This window comes from Pseudorca crassidens, chromosome 1, assembly GCF_039906515.1.
Source record: "Pseudorca crassidens isolate mPseCra1 chromosome 1, mPseCra1.hap1, whole genome shotgun sequence".
In the NCBI taxonomy this organism is placed as follows: domain Eukaryota; kingdom Metazoa; phylum Chordata; class Mammalia; order Artiodactyla; family Delphinidae; genus Pseudorca; species Pseudorca crassidens.
In genome coordinates, this window is record NC_090296.1 from 64,026,307 (window position 1) to 64,045,221 (window position 18,915).

Genomic DNA, 18,915 nt, shown 5'->3' on the forward strand with positions numbered 1-18,915 from the left:
GACTGTCCTGAATTCTTTTCATTTTTTTTCTTTATTCTGCTCTATGGAAGTTATTTCCACTATTTTATCTTCCAAGTCACTTATCCGTTCTTCTGCCTCAGTTATTCTGCTATTGATTCCTTCTGGAGAATTTTTAACTTCATTTATTGTGTTGTTCATCATTGTTTGCTCTTTAGTTCTTCTAGGTCCTTGTTAAACGTTTCTTGTATTTTCTCCATTCTGTTTCCAAGATTTTGGATCATCTTTACTATCATTACTCTGAATTCTTTTTCAGATAGCCTGTCTATTTCCTCTTCATTTGCTAGGTCTGGTGGGTTTTTACCTTGCTCCTTCATCTGCTGCATATTTCTCTGTCTTCTCATTTTGTTTAACTTACTGTATTTGGGGATATATCTTGGCAATTATAAATAATGCTGCTATGAACACTGGGGTACATGTATCTTTTCGAATTAGTGGGGTTTTTTTTCGAATGTATACCCAGGAGTGGAACTTCTGGGTCATATGGTAGTTCTACTTTTAGTTTTTTTTGTTTTGTTTTGTTTTCAGTACGTGGGCCTCTCATGTGGGCCTCTCACGTGGCTCAGCGGCCACGGCTCATGGGCCCAGCTGCTCCGCGGCATGTGGGATCTTCCTGGATGGGGGCACGAACCCATGTCCCCTGCATCAGCAGGCAGACTCTCAACCACTGTGCCACCAGGGAAGCCCAGGGGGAAACTTTTTGTTAACATTATATGTTTTTTTCATTTGACAGTATTGAACTGTATCAAAAGTTGCCAATAATCAAAAGAAGCCAAATTAAAATGAGATCCGTTTCTTGATTTTCAAGTTGAATAGAGTTTTGGGTTTTTTGTTTTTAATATTTATTTTTTATTTTTTTTATTTTGGCTGTGCTGGGTCTTAGTTGTGGCACACAGGATCTTCGTTGTGGTGTGCAGGATCTTTTAGTTGTGGCATGTGGACTCTTAGTTTTGGCATGCTGACTTCTTAGTTGTGGCATGTGAACTCTTCATTATGGCATGCATGTGAGATCCAGTTCCTTGACCAGGGATCAAACCCAGGCGCCTTGTGTTGGGAGCTCAGAGTCTTAGCCAGTGGAAGTCCCAAATTAAATACAGTTTTGAGGATTGTGAAAGTGTAGTAAAATAGGAATGAAATTAAACTTTTGAGACATTTTCCTTTTAAAAACCAAAAGTCAAAATGATCAGACCATTTGATCCAATTTCAACTTGTAGGAGTATGTCATAACAATTTCACAGAAACAACATTACGTACTATTCATTTTGGCTATATTTTTAAGACCAAGAAGTTGGAAAACCTTAAATGGCCAACAGTAGGGCATTTATTTAATAAATGATAGCATAGCCATCTGATAGAATGCTACGTAACTTAAAAGTCATGTTTTACAAGAACATTTAATTATTTTATAAAATGCTTACAAAAGGATGGCTGTCATCAAAAAGAATACAAAAGACAAATGTTGGCGAGGAGAGAAGCGAATCCTTGTACACTGTTGGTAAGAATGTGAATTGGTGCAGCCGCTGTGGAAAACAGTATGGAGGTTTCTCAAAAAACTAAAAGTAGGGCTTCCCTAGTGGCGCAGTGGTTGAGAGTCAGCCTGCCGATGCAGGGGACACAGGTTTGTGCCCCGGTCTGGGAAGATCCCACATGCCGCGGAGGGGCTGGGCCCGTGAGCCATGGCCGCTGAGCCTGTGCGTCCGGAGCCTGTACTCCGTAACGGGAGAGGCCACAACAGTGAGAGGCCCGCGTACCGCAAAAAAAAAAAAAGTTTCCCCCTAAATTAACAACAAAAATCAAGTAGAAATACACTTAATAAGAATATATGTGATGATTCACTTTGTTATACAGCATAAACCAACACAACATTGTAAAGCAATTATAGTCCAATAAAGATGTTAAAAAAAAAAAAAAGAATATATGTGAGCCTTAAATGAAGAAAACTATTATACTTAAGGGCAATTTTTTTTTTAACAAAAAAGACATAGCAGGTTCCTGAATGGAACTATACATGTATAGTAAAGATGTCAGTTCTCCCCTCAATTAATTGGATTCACGGTAGTTCTAATCACAATTTTAGGGAGATTTTTCTTTCTAGAACTTGATTAAAAAAAATCCAAAATTTTCCCAGGAAAATAAGCAGGTGAAAGAAGCAATAAATGTTGAAAAAGAAGACAAAAATTAGCATTACCAGCTATTTTAAAATATGATTAAGAAGGACTTCCCTGGTGGCACAGTGGCTGAGAATCCACCTGCCAATGCAGGGGGCATGGGTTCTATCCCTGGTCCAGGAAGATCCCACATGCCACAGAGCAACTAAGCCTGTGTGCCACAACTACTTAGCCTGCGCTCTAGAGCCCACGAACCACATCTGCTGAAGCCCATGTGCCTAGAGCCCATGCTCCACAACAAGAGAAGCCACCACAATGAAAAGCCCGCACACCGCAATGAAAAGCCCTCACACCACAACGAAGAGTAGCCCCCAATAGCCTCAACTAGAGAAAGTCCGTGTGCAGCAACGAAGACCCAATGCATGCAAATTAAAAAAAAAAAAGATAAAGATACTATTAAAATAAAACTTACAAATGTAGAAAGAAATATTATCAAAGATGTTCATAAGGGCATTGATTAATGGAATACAATGATGTCATAAAAAAGAATTATCTTAAACAGTATATTGCCCAGAATTATTAAGATCCCATTTTTTAAGTAAACATTTTAATGAAGTATAACATATATGTGGAAAAGCTGTACAATTATAAACTTGTTGAATTTTCACAAAGCAAACACACCCAGATCAAGAAAACAACATAATTAGCACCTCACTCCTTCCCAAGAGTAATAACTACCTTGTCATAAGATCCCATTTTTAATCAACTGTATAGTGGTACGTTTACATACAATAAAATGCACTATTTTTATTGTTCATTTTAACGAGCTTTGACAAATTTACACAACCCATATAACCACTACCAAAGCAATCAAGGTACAAAGCACATAAGAGTTCATTTCAGTTAAAAATTATCTATGTATGTCTGTGTATTTGTTTATATAGACACTGAAAAAAGCACAGATGGACATGCTACAAGCTGATAATTGGGAAGTGAAACTGCTAGTGCTTTCACTTCTTTAAAATTTTTAATTAAAATAGTGTTTTTTAAAAAAAGAACAAATGATACTATAACAAACATATCTACCACCCCCCCAATAAATGCTAATATGTAAATTTAATATTGGAGATACAGTTCAAGTCCTCCCCCCAGCCCCATTTACTTCATCTCTCCTGGAGGAAACAATGACTGCTAATACTTTACTCCATATACGTAGTATCTTATTTAAGTTTACATAAGCAAAGGAGAGATTATTTAATAAACGGTACTGAGAATACTGGTTAAAAATCAATGCTCTGGCTTTGGCTGATAGTTCAAGTAATTATCAGCTAAATTATATCATTTGCAAATTGTGAACCCTAAAGGTACAGCTGTTTATTATCCCTTGATTTTTAAATCTATGTAAGAAAAAGTTCTTATCCTAAAAATAAAATTCCTAACATTATTCTTTAATCTACTTGCTAGAAATTATCATAAGAAAATAACTAAAAGGGCTTCCCTGGTGGCGCAGTGGCTGAGAGTCCACCTGCCGATGAAGGGGACATGGGTTCGTGCCCCGGTCCAGGAAGATCCCACATGCCGCGGAGTGGCTGGGCCCGTGAGCCATGGCCGCTGTGCCTGCGCATCCAGAGCCTGTGCTCCGCAACGGGAGAGGCCACAACAGTGAGAGGCCCACGTACCGCAAAAAATAAAAAATAAAAAAATAACTAAAAGAGGGAATTCCTTGGTGGTCCAGTGGTTAGGACTCCACGCTTTCACTGTCAAGGGCCCAGGTTCAATCCCTGGTCAGAGAAGTAGTAAGATCCCGCATGCCATGTGGCATGGCCAAAACCAAACCAAAACAAAACAAAAAAACCACACTAAAAGAAAAAGAATTTAAATAAAGAACATACCATAGCTAAAGTTCACCAGTTTTCTTGGCCAGCCAAAAAGTAGAAAATAAAGACCAACAAAATGATATCATTCATTTAATTACCTCAAATTTTAGCTTCTTTAAGCTTTCTATATTAATAATCTTTTTATATTGATATTAATAACATTAAGAGAAATGCTATTCCCTCAAATAGGTCCTTCTAAATTCAATCTCGACTCGATTCTTTTAATTAGTCATTTTAACATATACAAACCACCTAATTGAACAGTAATGTAGCAAATGAAGGATAGCAACGATCAGAATCTCTGAGATAACTAAAGATCACAAAGCATTTTAGGATGATCAAACACAAACTTTCAAAGATGATGTACTAAAGAACCAGACAATATGGAATTCACCAGTGTGTTGAATGGAGGAATGCTTCAGATAGGTCTTAAACAACTGGAATAGAAGCAGAAGGATGCTGGAAAGCATGCAAGGCAGAATGATAAGTACAGGCAGAATTATAAACTAAACAACATCTGCTCTGATCTATCAGGCTGGGTCAGAAGAGTCATGTTACAATAATAAAAGATAACAATGTATTAATTATACCTCTACTTTGTTCCAGAAAGGATTTAAGCTTATAAGTATATATTAAAATGTGACCAGATAGCATTAAATAAAGTCAGACAGATAAGGTGAGACACATGAGTATAAAAATAAAAACTGGAACCCACCTTCCATAGAATGGAATTCTTGCTTTGGTTGCATTCTGTTTTAGTTGGTCAAAAGCCCCTATGAAATAGAGTTAATGAGTCCTCAAACTTGAAAATACAAATTTCAGAAACAATTTTCAAATTTGAACACAATACCTGCTCTGAATGTGTCTGCACATATCAAACAGGTCTTCCAACCTTTCCTCTGGTAGTAATATGCTAACTGGGAAAGGAAGATTTTAAAACTCAATAAATACAAATTTATTATACATGTAATTGTTTCTATTTACACTTGTTATTTACTTAAGGAGTAAAATAAAACGGCTCATATTCTCCTAAAAGTAATATTATTAAATTCTGAGTATAGAAAATTTCCTAAAGAGTTTAAATTCTAAGTGCCATACAGTCACATTCGAAGGATATAAAATGATGAAGCAACAAATGATCACGGTAAAAAATGTTATTAACGTTAATTAAAAACAAACAATAACATAACCCTCTAAGAAATAATCCTTTCCTCTTTTTTTCTTTCTAAACTATACAAAGTTGAGGCTTGTGGAGTAAAATCTGGTAACAAAGTTGAGTTACCCAATTATGGAGGAAGGGGTGGTATAATGAATTTAAAATTAGCAAAAAGATATGCAAAATGAAGATTCATATGTATTACACTGGGTGAGACATTGTGAAAAGGGAGTCTTGAGCCATAGGAGATAAGGTAAACTTTCCACGTTCACTTCTCCAAAAATCATATCCTCATCTCCTTAAAGGACAGGAACAGTCTTTTTGGTAAAAGAAACAGCATAGTTATATAGAAGTCTACCATTCTTGCAAAAAGCTATCACGAGAAAGACTATGGGATTCTTTGCTCTTATCCTACAAAGAGCTATTACAAAAACATAATAGATACATCAAACAACACAAAATTTTAAAGGAACAATACTACAAATCCTGACTTTAACGTAAAACTTGATTTATACAAACATATCTTCTCCATGACTTTGTTTTTTTTAATTAAGTATAATTTACCTTTGAACATGTTGTTGTTTTACCACTCCCTTGCAATCCAACAAACATGATCACATTCTGTTTTCCTTTAGTGGGTGTCCATGCTTTAACTCCAGGGTCTACAAGCTACAAACCAAAAACAAAAATAAAAATAAAATCAGGTTAACCTATGCTTACATTCAAAACCCCTCTCCCCACAACTTTTAACTTGAAAAAGTAATTTATAGACATTTAAATATAAGCGGCAACCATAATCCTACCATTCTAATACAACTCTATTTCCCTTTGTACACACGTAGTGAAATTTAAAAATTTAAAATAGTACACTGTGAAGTCATAAGCAAGCCTATACTCCCAAACCAATTCAGAGGTAAGGATCTCAAAATATTTTTTAGAACAAGCTGGAGTGTGAATGTGAGACCAAGTTTGAGCCAAAGGAGCAATCTACAACAGCACTGCAGAAATATAAAATATATGTGCAGGCCACATATGAATTTTTAAATTTCTAGTAGTGACATTAAAAAAAGTAAAAACAAGTGATATTAATATTTTATTTAACTCAATATATCTAAAATATTATAATTCAACATGTAATCTATATTTAAAAATTAATAAAATATTTTATATTCCCTTTTGCCATGCTAGGTCTTAAAACTTGACATGTATCTCCTACTTACAGCACATCTCAATTTGGACTAGCCACATTACAAGTGCTCAATAACCACATGTGGCCAATGGCTACCATATTGGGACAGTACCTATCTTCATGTTCAATTTGACAAATGTTTATATATGAACAAAATTACAAATTACATGTGAAAGACTTTCCAGGTCAGTCAAATATTAAATTCTCCAATGCCAAAGATGTACTGTTCTATAAAGTTATTATATTTAAAGTGCTAGTAAAAAATAATCACTAATTTTATAATGACAATCAGTGGAAAATTAAGGCATTCATACATATATGGACAGTCCCCAAATAAACAAGCATGAGGCATTTTTAAAGTTCATTTAAAAAAATAATTCAGTTCCAAGTCAGTTGTTCGGAGCTTGAAACCTGTATCTCCATATGATAATAAAACCATAATAGTAGTTAATGTCCTAGGACCAGATGACATAGACCATATTTACAACTATGTGTAAATAAAGTTTTAATAGAACACAGACATGCCCATTCATTTACTGCTTTTGTGCTATAACACCAGACCTGAGTAGTTGCAACAGAGACCATATGACCCACAAAGCCAAAACTATTTGTTCTTAAGAGAAATTTGCTGAGCCCATGCTAGATGATACCATAAAGGTTACATAATCCATATTATACGTGAATTTCAAGGAAAGCCATGTGGTAGAAAAGGGAGGAAAAGAAAACACATTTTGTGATCTCCCTCCCAGGCACAGGGTTGAAATGAACAAAATCTATCTTAAACATAAATCCACTGCCCTTCCTCCTAGATCCTTTCAGAACACTAATGCGGCCCCATATTCACCTCCATTCTCTATATCCCATGGCAGAATCACTCAGCTCTCTATGAACCTACTATTTGCAACCTATAAGTTTTATTGAATAATGATTTTTCAAAATAAATATATCTTATCTTCCTCCTACATCCTAGAACAGCAGTACTGAACTTTCATACTCTATATTACATTAAAATCTGTTATTCTATCTTGGACTTTGAATCGATCTTATCCTGGTGCATGCTTTTGTAACATCATACATTAATCACTTAGAGAATATTGGTTCACTCAGGCAGCTCTTCCATTGTTGACACATTTCACTATACAACATCAAAACATTTTATTTATTAATATCAATAATGATCTCACTAGAAAAGTTAAATATTGGGACACTGTGACACTCATGGTGGAGATTCAAGCTTCTAGTTTTCACCAGAAAGCTGGAATTTCATTACTGGCTACAATACCGTTAGTTATTTGCCTTAAAGTGACAAGCTCACTTTATTTACTTTGGAGAAAATATCTGCCAAAGGCCCAAGTGTAAATAACCACAGATTATGTCTGTTGTTCATTCATGTAAAAATGGCATTCTATGAAAGAAGTGGCTAGCTCAGCTTGCAATCAAACAATTACACATTTGCTTTCCTCAAGACAACCATCAAATTTCAGTACACAGCAACAGGGCTTTCTGCATACTTCCCATTTCATCACACAAAATCTTATAAACACATGTGTATTCAAGGGTCAAGATTTAATACTACTAATAACCTCTACTGCTCCATCAAAGACATTCTTAAATGAAACTGGCTTTTTTTTTTCCTTCACTGCAAGTGTGTGGGAGGAAGGAGTTCAATGACTACTAGTATAGTTTGGTACCACTGCCTTGATTCATGCTAGGGAGTTTTACCCAGTGGTTTCACCCACCATTGCTTTTGCAGTAAAGAAGGCTGAAAAAACGCAAATAATGTCTTAGTGTTATTATGAAAACAGTTTTGGCCTTGCTTTTTACACCACTATCCTAGACCATGAGCTTCTGAGTATAAGGCCCAGTCTTTTTCATCTTTGTTATCAGCAGTATTTGGCATACTGCCTAGAATAAAGTAGGTACTCCGTAAAGCCATCTTAACAAAGCACCTGATGCTCCAGAATTGCCGAAAGATTCCAACCCCTAAAAATAAAAATGTTCACTCACCCTGTGCTGACCTCTGGTGTTAGAAGAAAAACAATCTGGAAATATTGTGAGGAGTTTGGAGATCAGACCTGGGTCTACCACTAACTGTCTTACTTTTCTCAACTGCAAACTGAGAAGGAAAACTGGATAAATTTCCTGACCTCTTTTAGGTTCTGAATTTCTTTTTTTTTTTTTTAATAAATATATTTATTTATTTTTGGATGCACTGGGTCTTCGTTGCTGCATGCGGGCTTTCTCTAGTTGAGGCGATCAGGGGCTACTCTTCCCTGGGGTGCGCGGGCTTCTCATTGCAGTGGCTTCCCTCATTGCGGAGCAGGCCTCTAGGCACGCGGGCTTCAGTAGTTGTGGCATGTGGGCTCAGTAGTTATGTCTCGTGGGCTCTAAAGCACAGGCTCAGTAGTTGTGGCTCACAGGCTTAGCTGCCCCATGGCAGGTGGGATCTTCCCAGACCAGGGCTCAAACCCGTGTCCCCGCATTGGCAGGCAGATTCTTAACCACTGCGCCACGAGGGAAAGTTAATTAGTCTACAGGACTAATTAGTCTACAGGACTTAATTAGTTAATTAAGTCCTGTAGACTAATTAATTAGACTTAATTAATTAGTCTACAGGACTAAACTGAAATGACACAACCATCCAAGGTACTAGACTTTTTCAAAGTACCAATCAGCTCTGCTAGAACCAAAGGAGTTAAGTGAAACTATTCACACAACATAGGGAAAAATACTCGAGACCACTAGCAGATACCTGTTGCTCTTAAAAAATTTTTTTTAGTTCCTTTCTTTTTTTCCCCTATGACTGGACTCAAACATATTTTCTAAAGCTCTAAGACTCTCATCATAATTTTCACAACAGCAGCAGCAATATCAATTCTAAGGTGAACAGGGCAATAGGCTATATTTACAACTTGCAAAATAAAAATTCAAAATTGCTTAAAATCTAGGCAAGAATAGGGATATTTGATCTTTTCAAAGGGACTTTTTGACACAATGAAAGTGTAGAAAAGAACTCTTGCCAAGAGTGACTTTCTGTACAAAAGCAACACACTCAATAGGCAAAACTTGATATTAAAAGAGGATAAACTCAGAGAGGCTCTTCCATCAATTAATATATAGTGAAGTTTTACTTTTTGTAACTTGGCTTTGGCATTTTTTTGCAGGAGTAATACTGGCCTTCATACCTGTACTCAGAATTTTGTATTCAGGAAAGCCTATGATAAAAATAAGCCACTTCAGAAAAGTTAATAATCCTTCAATTAATATTTTTAATACAGATAAATATTCTATAAAAACACAAAAAAGTATTCTGAAATAGTATTACTGTTTGCAGTGCTAATGTAGTGAGTCTACAGAAAATCACAGCACAAGCTAGATATACTTTTACCTTCACAAGTTCTTTAAATACTGCGTGCTGAATCATTTTTCTTTTGTTAAGACCAGATGCCATCTCTTCAAGATCAATTGCAGACCTTCATGATGATGGTTTTTGAGGGTAGAAGGGGGAAAAGTCAGTTAAGGCACTCTAAAAAGAAAATTAGCTTTTGCCCCAAAGAATGTAAGAATATTCAATCATTCATATTAATAGTATTCTAATTAACATGCATACAATTACTACAGAGTCATAAGTCCATACCATAAAGAATTTACCATGAAATGTTAGATGTAAGACTTTTGTTAGTTTTTCAAGGCTTTCTTTTGAAAGTCCAAATATTAATTTGTCCTCATATTTATGTAAAGTATTGATTTTATTTTTCTGGCAGCATACAGAATTTATACATGTTTACACCTAGCAGAAAATAAGACTACTTCCTGTAGTGTAAATGCTTAAATGCTAGTAGTTCTCTATTTAGTACCCAGTCTAACAATATGAAAAGGAGGGATGGCCTGAGCACGACAAGGGCTAGGATTCAGGCAGCTAATCGAGATGCCCTCAATTATTCTATGTGCCCTGTCCCAGTCAGTGCCCCTCCCAATTAACACAATAACTGAGACCACACACGTTACTCCTTTATTCAAATATGGACAGAGAAACCAAAAGGGGACAAAAAAGAATATAATTCTCCAATAATAAAGGAGGCTGATTAATGTCATCTTTAGTCTGAAGAGGATTAAAATGGCACCACTTCTCTATGATGCATCTAAATTGTTAACAGGCTTTTGTATTAAAATACTATACAGTATACGATTGAATCCATTCAGATAAAGGAGTAGTAGAATGGAAAGAAATCCATAATTAAATGAAAGCCACATGTAGTTTATTCTTTGAACCATCATAATGGAAATGTACTATAAACAAAGTCTTCCAACATATGAGTTCTGTTATTTCCCAGTGCTGTATAGCAAAAACATTTCAAAATATGGCAGACTTTTCTAGTTAGCTCCTCATCCCAGTAAACTATGTTTAGTTTTGCCTGTTTTTTACTTGATTAATTTAACTTACTTTACATTTTCTCTTAGTTGCTTCACTAGTTTAATATTAACATCTGCTTCCAATAATGCTGTACATACTTCTTTTAGCATAGCATTTAACACCTGCAAGTAAATAAATAAAAACTTAAAATGCCCATTGTATCATTTAAACCATACAAAAACAATGATTGACCAGTCATCATATACTACCATAACTTAATATTAATAAAAACAATACTATACCATTGGGGGGCGGAAAGGTTTTCAGTTAGTCTTCGAGAGAGAATCTTACTAAATGTCTAGTCATTTTGTCAAAATAAGACATTTCAGGGAATTCCCTGATGGTCCAGTGGTTAGGACTCTGAGCTTCCACTGCAGGGGGCAGGGGTTCGATCCTTGGTAGGGGAACTAAGATCCCACAAGCCATGCAGCACGGCCAAAACAAAAGACATTCCACTTTGTTTTATTCAACCAGGTATTAACCGTCACAATTTTATCCCTACGTTAAAGTAATAATAGGAAAGACGATATACAAGCCAAAAAGTTACTACACAATACATGTTGCCATTGAAGTTTTCTATGTCGTTGAATTCCTGTTGCTGATATGCAGCACTGTATATTCACAACATCTGCTTAACTGGACTATCATGGAGGAAAATGTGACAAAAGAAAATGACTCAGTCTGACCTAGCAGACTTACTACTTCCACTCAGAGCAGAGGAACAAAGTTGAAAAGGAAACTATCCTCCATTAATAACTCACTATCATCACATATTTGTTGAGGTGCAAGGCACTGTGGTTAAATGGTCACAAGCTATAAAATCTCTAAAAAAGATGAGCCCTTAGCTGCTCATGGAAATAACTGTTTACAGATTAGAATGTAAGCTCCGTGAGAATGGGAATTTTAGTCTACTTTGTTTACTGCTGTAGCCCTGGTGCCAGCAAAAATGTTTGCAAAAATGTAGGCCCTCAACTACTTCTTTTTTGTTTTTTGTGGTACGCGGGCCTCTCACTGCTATGGCCTCTCCCATTGCAGAGCACAGGCTCCGGACGCACAGGCTCAGCGGCCATGGCTCACGGGCCCAGCCTCTCCGCGGCATGTGGGATCTTCCCGGACCGGGGCACGAACCCGTGTCCCCTGCATCGGCAGGCGGACTCTCAACCACTGCGCCACCAGGGAAGCCCCTCAATTACTTCTTGAATGAATTCTCATCATCAACTTCAGTCATATGTCATACAGCGGCTTATCAGATTTCTCTATCCCTCATTAAAGGGATTGATAAAAATGGAACTGATCTCTCATTAGAGGGATTTCTCCTTGTTAATTCCCTAGTAGCAAGTACCAAGAACAGAGAAACAACTGCCAATTCAAGCAACATCTGTTATTTTACTTCCCACCAACCTCTTCTCCCTGGTCTCTTTCTTATTTTCCTACCATAAACACAAACACCATAAGGGTTATGCAACAGGGAAAACTGTTTGGAAAGCTGTTGTTTTATTTGTTCAGAATTTCAAAGGCTAAACAATGGTTTAAATTATGGTTTATTACTTAATAATAATTATTAGAAAAAGCCTTGGAATTAGGAAAATTATAAAAATAGGAATTAGAAAAAAGGTTCTAATCCTGTTTCTTCCAATAAATAAACATGTGAAACTTGACTTTCTGTTGCTGTTAAATGAGAGGCTGGACTAGCCGAGCTCAAAGATGGTCCCCAAATTATTTAATTCCATTAGCTTATTGAAGTGTTGATATCAAATTCTATCTTAGAATTTTTTTAAACCTCCAAGTTAGAAAGTACTTTTTATCTATTATTTCATTTGATCCTTAAAATCATCTTGAAAGGTAAATGCTATTTTCTCATTTTATACATTAAGAAATCTGAAGCTGACTTGCTCAAATCTCTACCATTTGTTTAGTGGGATGCTAAACAAGGTCTTCTAAAACCAAATTCAGTACTTTCCCATTGGTACCACAAAATATAAAGTATACTATAATCTTCTTTTTTCAGTTGACAAACCATTAAGATACAATGTGTGGAGAAAACAATGGGAGAAAGAAATACCTTAAACTTAAAATAATAAAACCTGGAGGAAAAGTATTTTTCAGATACCATATAAGGAGTCAGCTTACAAAATTTCCAAAACAAATGAATGAGGATTACAGAGGAAGTGAATCACTGTAGCCAAGATGGAAATACTAGCCTTTTATAAGAATGCTAAATAAAAGTCAAAGAGAAAAGGTCAGATACATGCATGCCTAGTCAAGAAGCAGGATACTAAAGTTTTAGGCCTATGTCAAGAGAGAAAGCAAAAGTATATTTCCAGGTCTAAGCCATTTTCAAAATATAAAAGGTACATCATTATTACATGTAAGTTAAGGTGGTTTTTGTTTTGTTTTTTGGGGGGTAATTCATTACTGAAAGTTGAAATTAAGACAGTTGATTTCTCAATAAAAAACGCTATCTAGTGTATCCATTTCTGGGTTTTATCTACTGGTATTTACATAGAGATTACTAATCATCCACCTCCAATGCTAGTGATGATGTACAATCACATATATTTTACATATTTTACATACCTCTTCATTGATGATGGTGGCATTGCTCAATGAGCGTAATGCTGATGTTATTTTTCTTCCAAGGTCTGCTAGTACCATCCTGAAGACTTTAAGACGTGATTACAAGAAACTCTAGGAAGGAAAAAAATTAAAACATCTATAAACAATCAACACCAGTTCCCATAACTGAAGACTTCTAAAGAAGAGTTAGTTCAAATTAAAGTACTCTAGTGTTTAGATACTGTAACTTCAACTTCTATAGCTTCAACCTACATCTTCAATACTGTCAGGTCCAGAAGCTGAAGCTACCACTTGGTTATGATGGCTTATATTTGAATACCTAACTGGAATATTCTGTATGAATCAGCAAATTTAACATGTCAGATAATATGCTTTGAAGAAATGATGACATCTCAAATTAAATGTATTCATTTTGGACATACTTGTAAATATGAATAACTGACTGATGTGTTATGTACATTTTTAAATGAAAAAAAGGGTGAGAAAGACAAAGAAAGAAAAAGGTGAAATCTCCACCCAGGAATATTGCCTAATTAAAGGACAACTATTTTGATTTATGTTCTAAGTGAAAAAAAAAAAGTTTTAAAATTAGTAAATCACTTAACTTTTCATGCACATTGCATTATCTCATTTCATTCTTCTAAAAACTAAGGAAAGAGGTGTATTATTAAAAAGCTGTTCTTGATTCCCCAACTCTAAAACAAGATAACCTTTAAGGCCCCTTCCAGCTCTAAAATGTTACAGTTTTTATAAAATAGGTAGATGTACCTATTACACGTAAGTCAGGATGCAAGGACTCATGGATGGTAAGCAAGCAAATATGACTGGTATTTCCTGCCCTCAAGTTGCTTACCTACTAGCTAGCAAGACAAGGCACATGAATAGCAGCAAAATAAAGTGAATCTAGGAATTCCTCTGCCTGACTGCCTTCTAACTGGGACATAGGCTTTCTTCTGCCTTCAGACTCAAAATCAGCTCTTCCTGGGTCTCAAGCCTGCCAGACTGCTGACTAGAAATACCTGATGCAACTGAAAAAATGTACTTACCATAATTTTCTGTTTTTTACAATTACATGGTTACGTAAGCTGGAAGAGCAACCACTTCGTAGAAAAAATCCAGAACTTTTAACTTCTTATCCCATACTCATTATACCAAATTATTATCACATAAGTAAATATTCTTCAGGTAAGAGATAAGATTCAGTTATCTGATAGGTGTTTCAGTTTATCTCCTTTACCACTGCATTACCAGGAGTAATATAATCCTAATTATGACACCACAATTAGCTTTTTTAGAGATCATGTCATAAACAGATCATCCTCCATTTTATTTATTTATTTTTTCATCCTCCATTTTAAAAAGCTACACCAGTTAACTCTTATCTTCCCATGGTGACTGGCTCTTTTAAATTAAAAATTTAAAAAATTCTGTGAAGTTTTCCAATACAGTTTTCCTACGTAAGTACTTATTGGTAGCATATTTTAAAATATATTTGCCTGATTACAAAAACCTACACTTCAGTAGGGGAATAATATCTAATAATACCTTTTATTAATACAGTGTTTCCCCTGCAATTTCCAAGGATGTGTTTCTGAAAACTCTGGTATCAAAATTCCGTTCAAAACCTCAACGACTTCCCACTTCACGCAGAGGTAAAGTCCTCAGAATGGACTATAAGGCACTCTCCTCACCCTCCCCAGAGGATTCTGTTACTTGCTGCTGTTGCTACACATTTCCACCTCAGGGCCTTAGTACCAGATGGCATGCTCATACTCTCGTTAACTATATGGCTCCCTCCCTCATCTCTGTTGGACTGCTGTTGTCCAGGTGCAACTTCTCAATGAGGCCTTCCCTCATCACCTGTTTAAAACTGCAGCCTCCCTTCTCTTCATTTTCTCTCATTGTTTTCTTACCAATTAACATGATTTACTTACAGCTAACCCCTGAACAAAGGGAGGTTAGTGGCACCGACCCCTTCCACAGAAAATCCACGCACTGCTATCTGTGCCTCAAAAACAAAGAAACTGACTCCACCCAAAGGCAGGAAGCGGAAACAGTTTGGATAGAATTGACTCAAATCCTAGTTCTTACGATTCCACATATTGTGATCTCTAATTGAACACAAACTTATCCCCACACTTAATTTAAAAGTCTGTAAAATGAAAATACAGGTACTATATTGAAAAAAATCTGCACATAGGTCTACCCACGCAGTTCAAACCCTTGTCGTCAAGGGTCAACTGTATATTATTTGCAGTCTAGCTCCCTCAACTGAAACATAAGTTGCATGAGGTCAGGGATTTTTGCCTCTTTTGCTCTCTTCTGTGGCTCAATGCTTTATTTATCTTCAGCCTATGTAGTAAGCCTTTAGTAAAAATGAACCTTATGGGTGAATGATGTATTTAAGACCTTAGGGAAAAAGCAAGACTAGGGAACCAAAGTCATGAAAGGCCTTACAAATATCTCTCAAAAGACCACTAAAATAAACCAATGAAGATAACATGACAAATCAAAAAAAACAATGACCTAGATAATTGATATTGTACAATTAGTATTCATTTGCCTTATTTATTATAACTTTTCAGAATTTCCAACAAGATTCTTAAAAATTAACTTCGCCTTGTTCTAATATGCACACTAAAATACAAAATATCTTTTTTAATGTTAATAGCTAACCCTATATCTCAAATTGGAATAATTTACTGTTTAAGCACCCTCACTCAAAATTCTCTCTGCTAACTGAAAAGATTTATAGAAGTAATTATGTGTATACCTGTACTAGTTTCACAAAAGAAGAATCTCTACTTAGATGGCACTGTTGGAAAGGTAAGGGATTACTATATAGTACTTCATATAGTTTAACATCTATTATCTCATTCCACCCTCACAACAATTTTACCATATAAGCAGGTGAAGGAATGGAACAGCCATTCCCTACAAAAAAAGCATAATGACTTCCTACAGTCCCTTGGATACAGAGCCTTAGGTCCTAGAGTATGAATGATGGATGCTTTAGACGATACAGTTGAATACGCCTGCTGGCGAACTCCTGGGATGAATTTTGCTGCTGTACTACAAGAAAGGAAATCATATTTTGAAAGCAAAGATGCACATTCCTCTTCATAGAAGAGTAATAATTGCAATGTCCAGAAAGAACTGATAAGTACCACTGCAATCAGGACGTGCAAGGACTAATCTTGGCCCATCACATGTTCTTCTAACAGGAGTCTGGCTAAGAGTTGGATTGTGAGGTGATGGAAACAGTCTCAAGTTTGGGGTGCCCTAAATAAGTTAAGCACAGGGCCAAGTATCATACTTACCTGCTGCAGTGTGAAGTACTGGAAAGAGCATAGGCTTTGGAGTCTGACAAACTTGGATTCAAATCCCAGCTTTGTTACATACTGGCTGGGTTACTCTGGGCAAGTTACTTAATCTCTCTGAGCCTCACTTTCCTCACCTGCAAAATGGAGATAATACCATTATCAAGGTAGTTACCCTGAAAGGTTGTTGTGAGGATTAAATGAGACAATATGTATAAAACTGCCTGCAAGTGCACAGTATATTAACTATTATTTTCCTTCCTTTCTTGAATGATATCAATTGGCTCTCCCTATATCGTTAACTGAAGTGTGAGTAAACTGGAAATTTTCTGAACTCTACTAAAGTGACTGTCCCACTACCCAGGAATCACTCCCCCAGAATATTTAACATTTAGTGTGAATTACGTGTACCTGGTTATTATTCAATAGAAGCTGGAGTGTCCAAACAGCCACTTTTCTCTACATAAGCAATTAAAAATAATACTGCCAGAACCTTGCCCGATCTGAGATTATACAAACAGATCCTAACGATTAGAGATTCCAAATCTTATTATAATGAAAATGCCTATTAAAAAGTTCTTCTAAGCCCTAGTCAATGACTAACTTATTGGATCAATATTAGACTAAAGAACTAAATATACAAATATACTATTATTAGTAAATGTCTTTAGAAAAATGACTTCTATATTATATACTTTTCTATAAACTAGTCAATAGCCCAAACCAATACTTGCTTTCCTGACGAAATATATATGTGTATATATATATATGTGTGTGTGTGTGTGTGTATATGTATATATATATATTTTTTTAATTCTGCATAGCATATGTATTCATAGTCTAGAACCACAGAAAAGTAAACTATTTAACAAAGTGGACTATTGGTATTTTATTTGGTAAAATGATTATACCTGAATAACTAATATAATGTTAATGACTTTAAATTTAGGAATATTTTTTCATTGTGAATATACTTAGTCCTCTAAAGAAATAATTCACTTTTATGTTTTGTGATTACAAGAGGATACACATTTGTTATAAAAATTCAAACATTACAGAAACATTAAAGGTAGAAATATAATTCCCCTAACCCTACCCCCTCTTTTGCCCCCTGATAACCACCAATAATACTTTGGAATACATTCCTATAGATTTTATTTTTTATGCATATAATTTAGGCAAATTGTCATAAGAATTATGGTTTGGGGGGAATGAAGAGGAAAGAAGAAATGAGGGAAAATCTTTTGTAAATACGCTTGCTAACGCTAAAAGTATGCTTATACGCAAAAGCCAGATTACAAAACTGCATATATTGTATTTTGTATAAACTAATATCCAAAAAACGGCATTAGCCACGAAGGAAATGTAAATCAAAGGCACAATCAGACACCACTTGACCCACACTGAGATAGCTATAATAACAACTGTTGGTGAGAACATGGAGAAATCAGACCCTCGTACACTGCTGGTGAGAATGTAAAATGGTACAGCCCTTTGGAAGTCTGGCAATTCCTCCAAATTTTAAACACAGAGTTACTATATGACCCAGCAATTCCACTCCTAGGTACATGTGAGAAAAAGGAAGACACACATTCACACAAAGAATTGTACTTGAATGGTCATTAGCAATATTATTCATACTAGCCAAAAAGTGAAAAAGAGCCAAATATCCCTCAACTGATGAGTGGATAAATAAAATGTGGTATACCCACCAAATGGAATATTATTTGATAATAAAAAGAGATGAAGTACTGACACATGCTGCAACATGGAGGAATCTTGAAAGTGTTATGCTAAATGAAAGAAACCAGTGACAAAAGAATATACATGATTCTACTTATATGAAATGTCCAGAAGAGAAAAATCTGTAAAGAAATAAAGTGGATTAATAGTTGCTTAGGGCCTGGGAAACGGGGGAAAATGAGGAGTGAGTGTTAGTGGGTATGGAGTTTCTTCATGGAGTGATGAAAATGTTCTAAAATTGATGGTGGTGATGGTTGTATAGCTCTGCAAATACACTATAGACCACTGAATTGTACCCTTTAGGTGAGCTGTATGGTATGTTAATTTTATTTCAGTAAAACTTTTAGAAAATAATAATATTTGTCACCTCTGGATCGTGAATAACTAGTAATTTTTATTTTCTAATTTATATCTTTTTGCAATTTTCAAGTTTTTGGTAATGACTATTATTTTTTGTTAAGGGGAAAATTAATTATTTTTCAAAATGCTCTGTGAGAATTAGAATGATATTAT

General features: G+C 35.5%; 1 protein-coding gene across 3 annotated transcripts in view; it reads right to left on the minus strand.

The window, feature by feature from the left end:
• LOC137224717 (signal recognition particle subunit SRP54) overlaps positions 1-18,915 on the minus strand; it is an 86,334-nt gene that overhangs the window by 64,318 nt on the left and 3,101 nt on the right. For 2 of the 3 annotated variants that reach the window (XM_067737578.1, XM_067737544.1), the window contains exons 2-7: positions 13,340-13,450; positions 10,793-10,884; positions 9,737-9,821; positions 5,724-5,828; positions 4,854-4,920; positions 4,719-4,776 (exon numbers count right to left, since the gene is read on the minus strand). In XM_067737578.1, coding sequence (XP_067593679.1) covers positions 4,719-4,776; positions 4,854-4,920; positions 5,724-5,828; positions 9,737-9,821; positions 10,793-10,884; positions 13,340-13,417 — 485 coding nt within the window. In that variant the 5' untranslated portion in view covers positions 13,418-13,450. Of the gene's footprint in view, positions 1-4,718; positions 4,777-4,853; positions 4,921-5,723; positions 5,829-9,736; positions 9,822-10,792; positions 10,885-13,339; positions 13,451-16,659; positions 16,797-18,915 lie in introns of all 3 variants that reach the window. The other variant, XM_067737552.1, reaches the window with a different exon arrangement.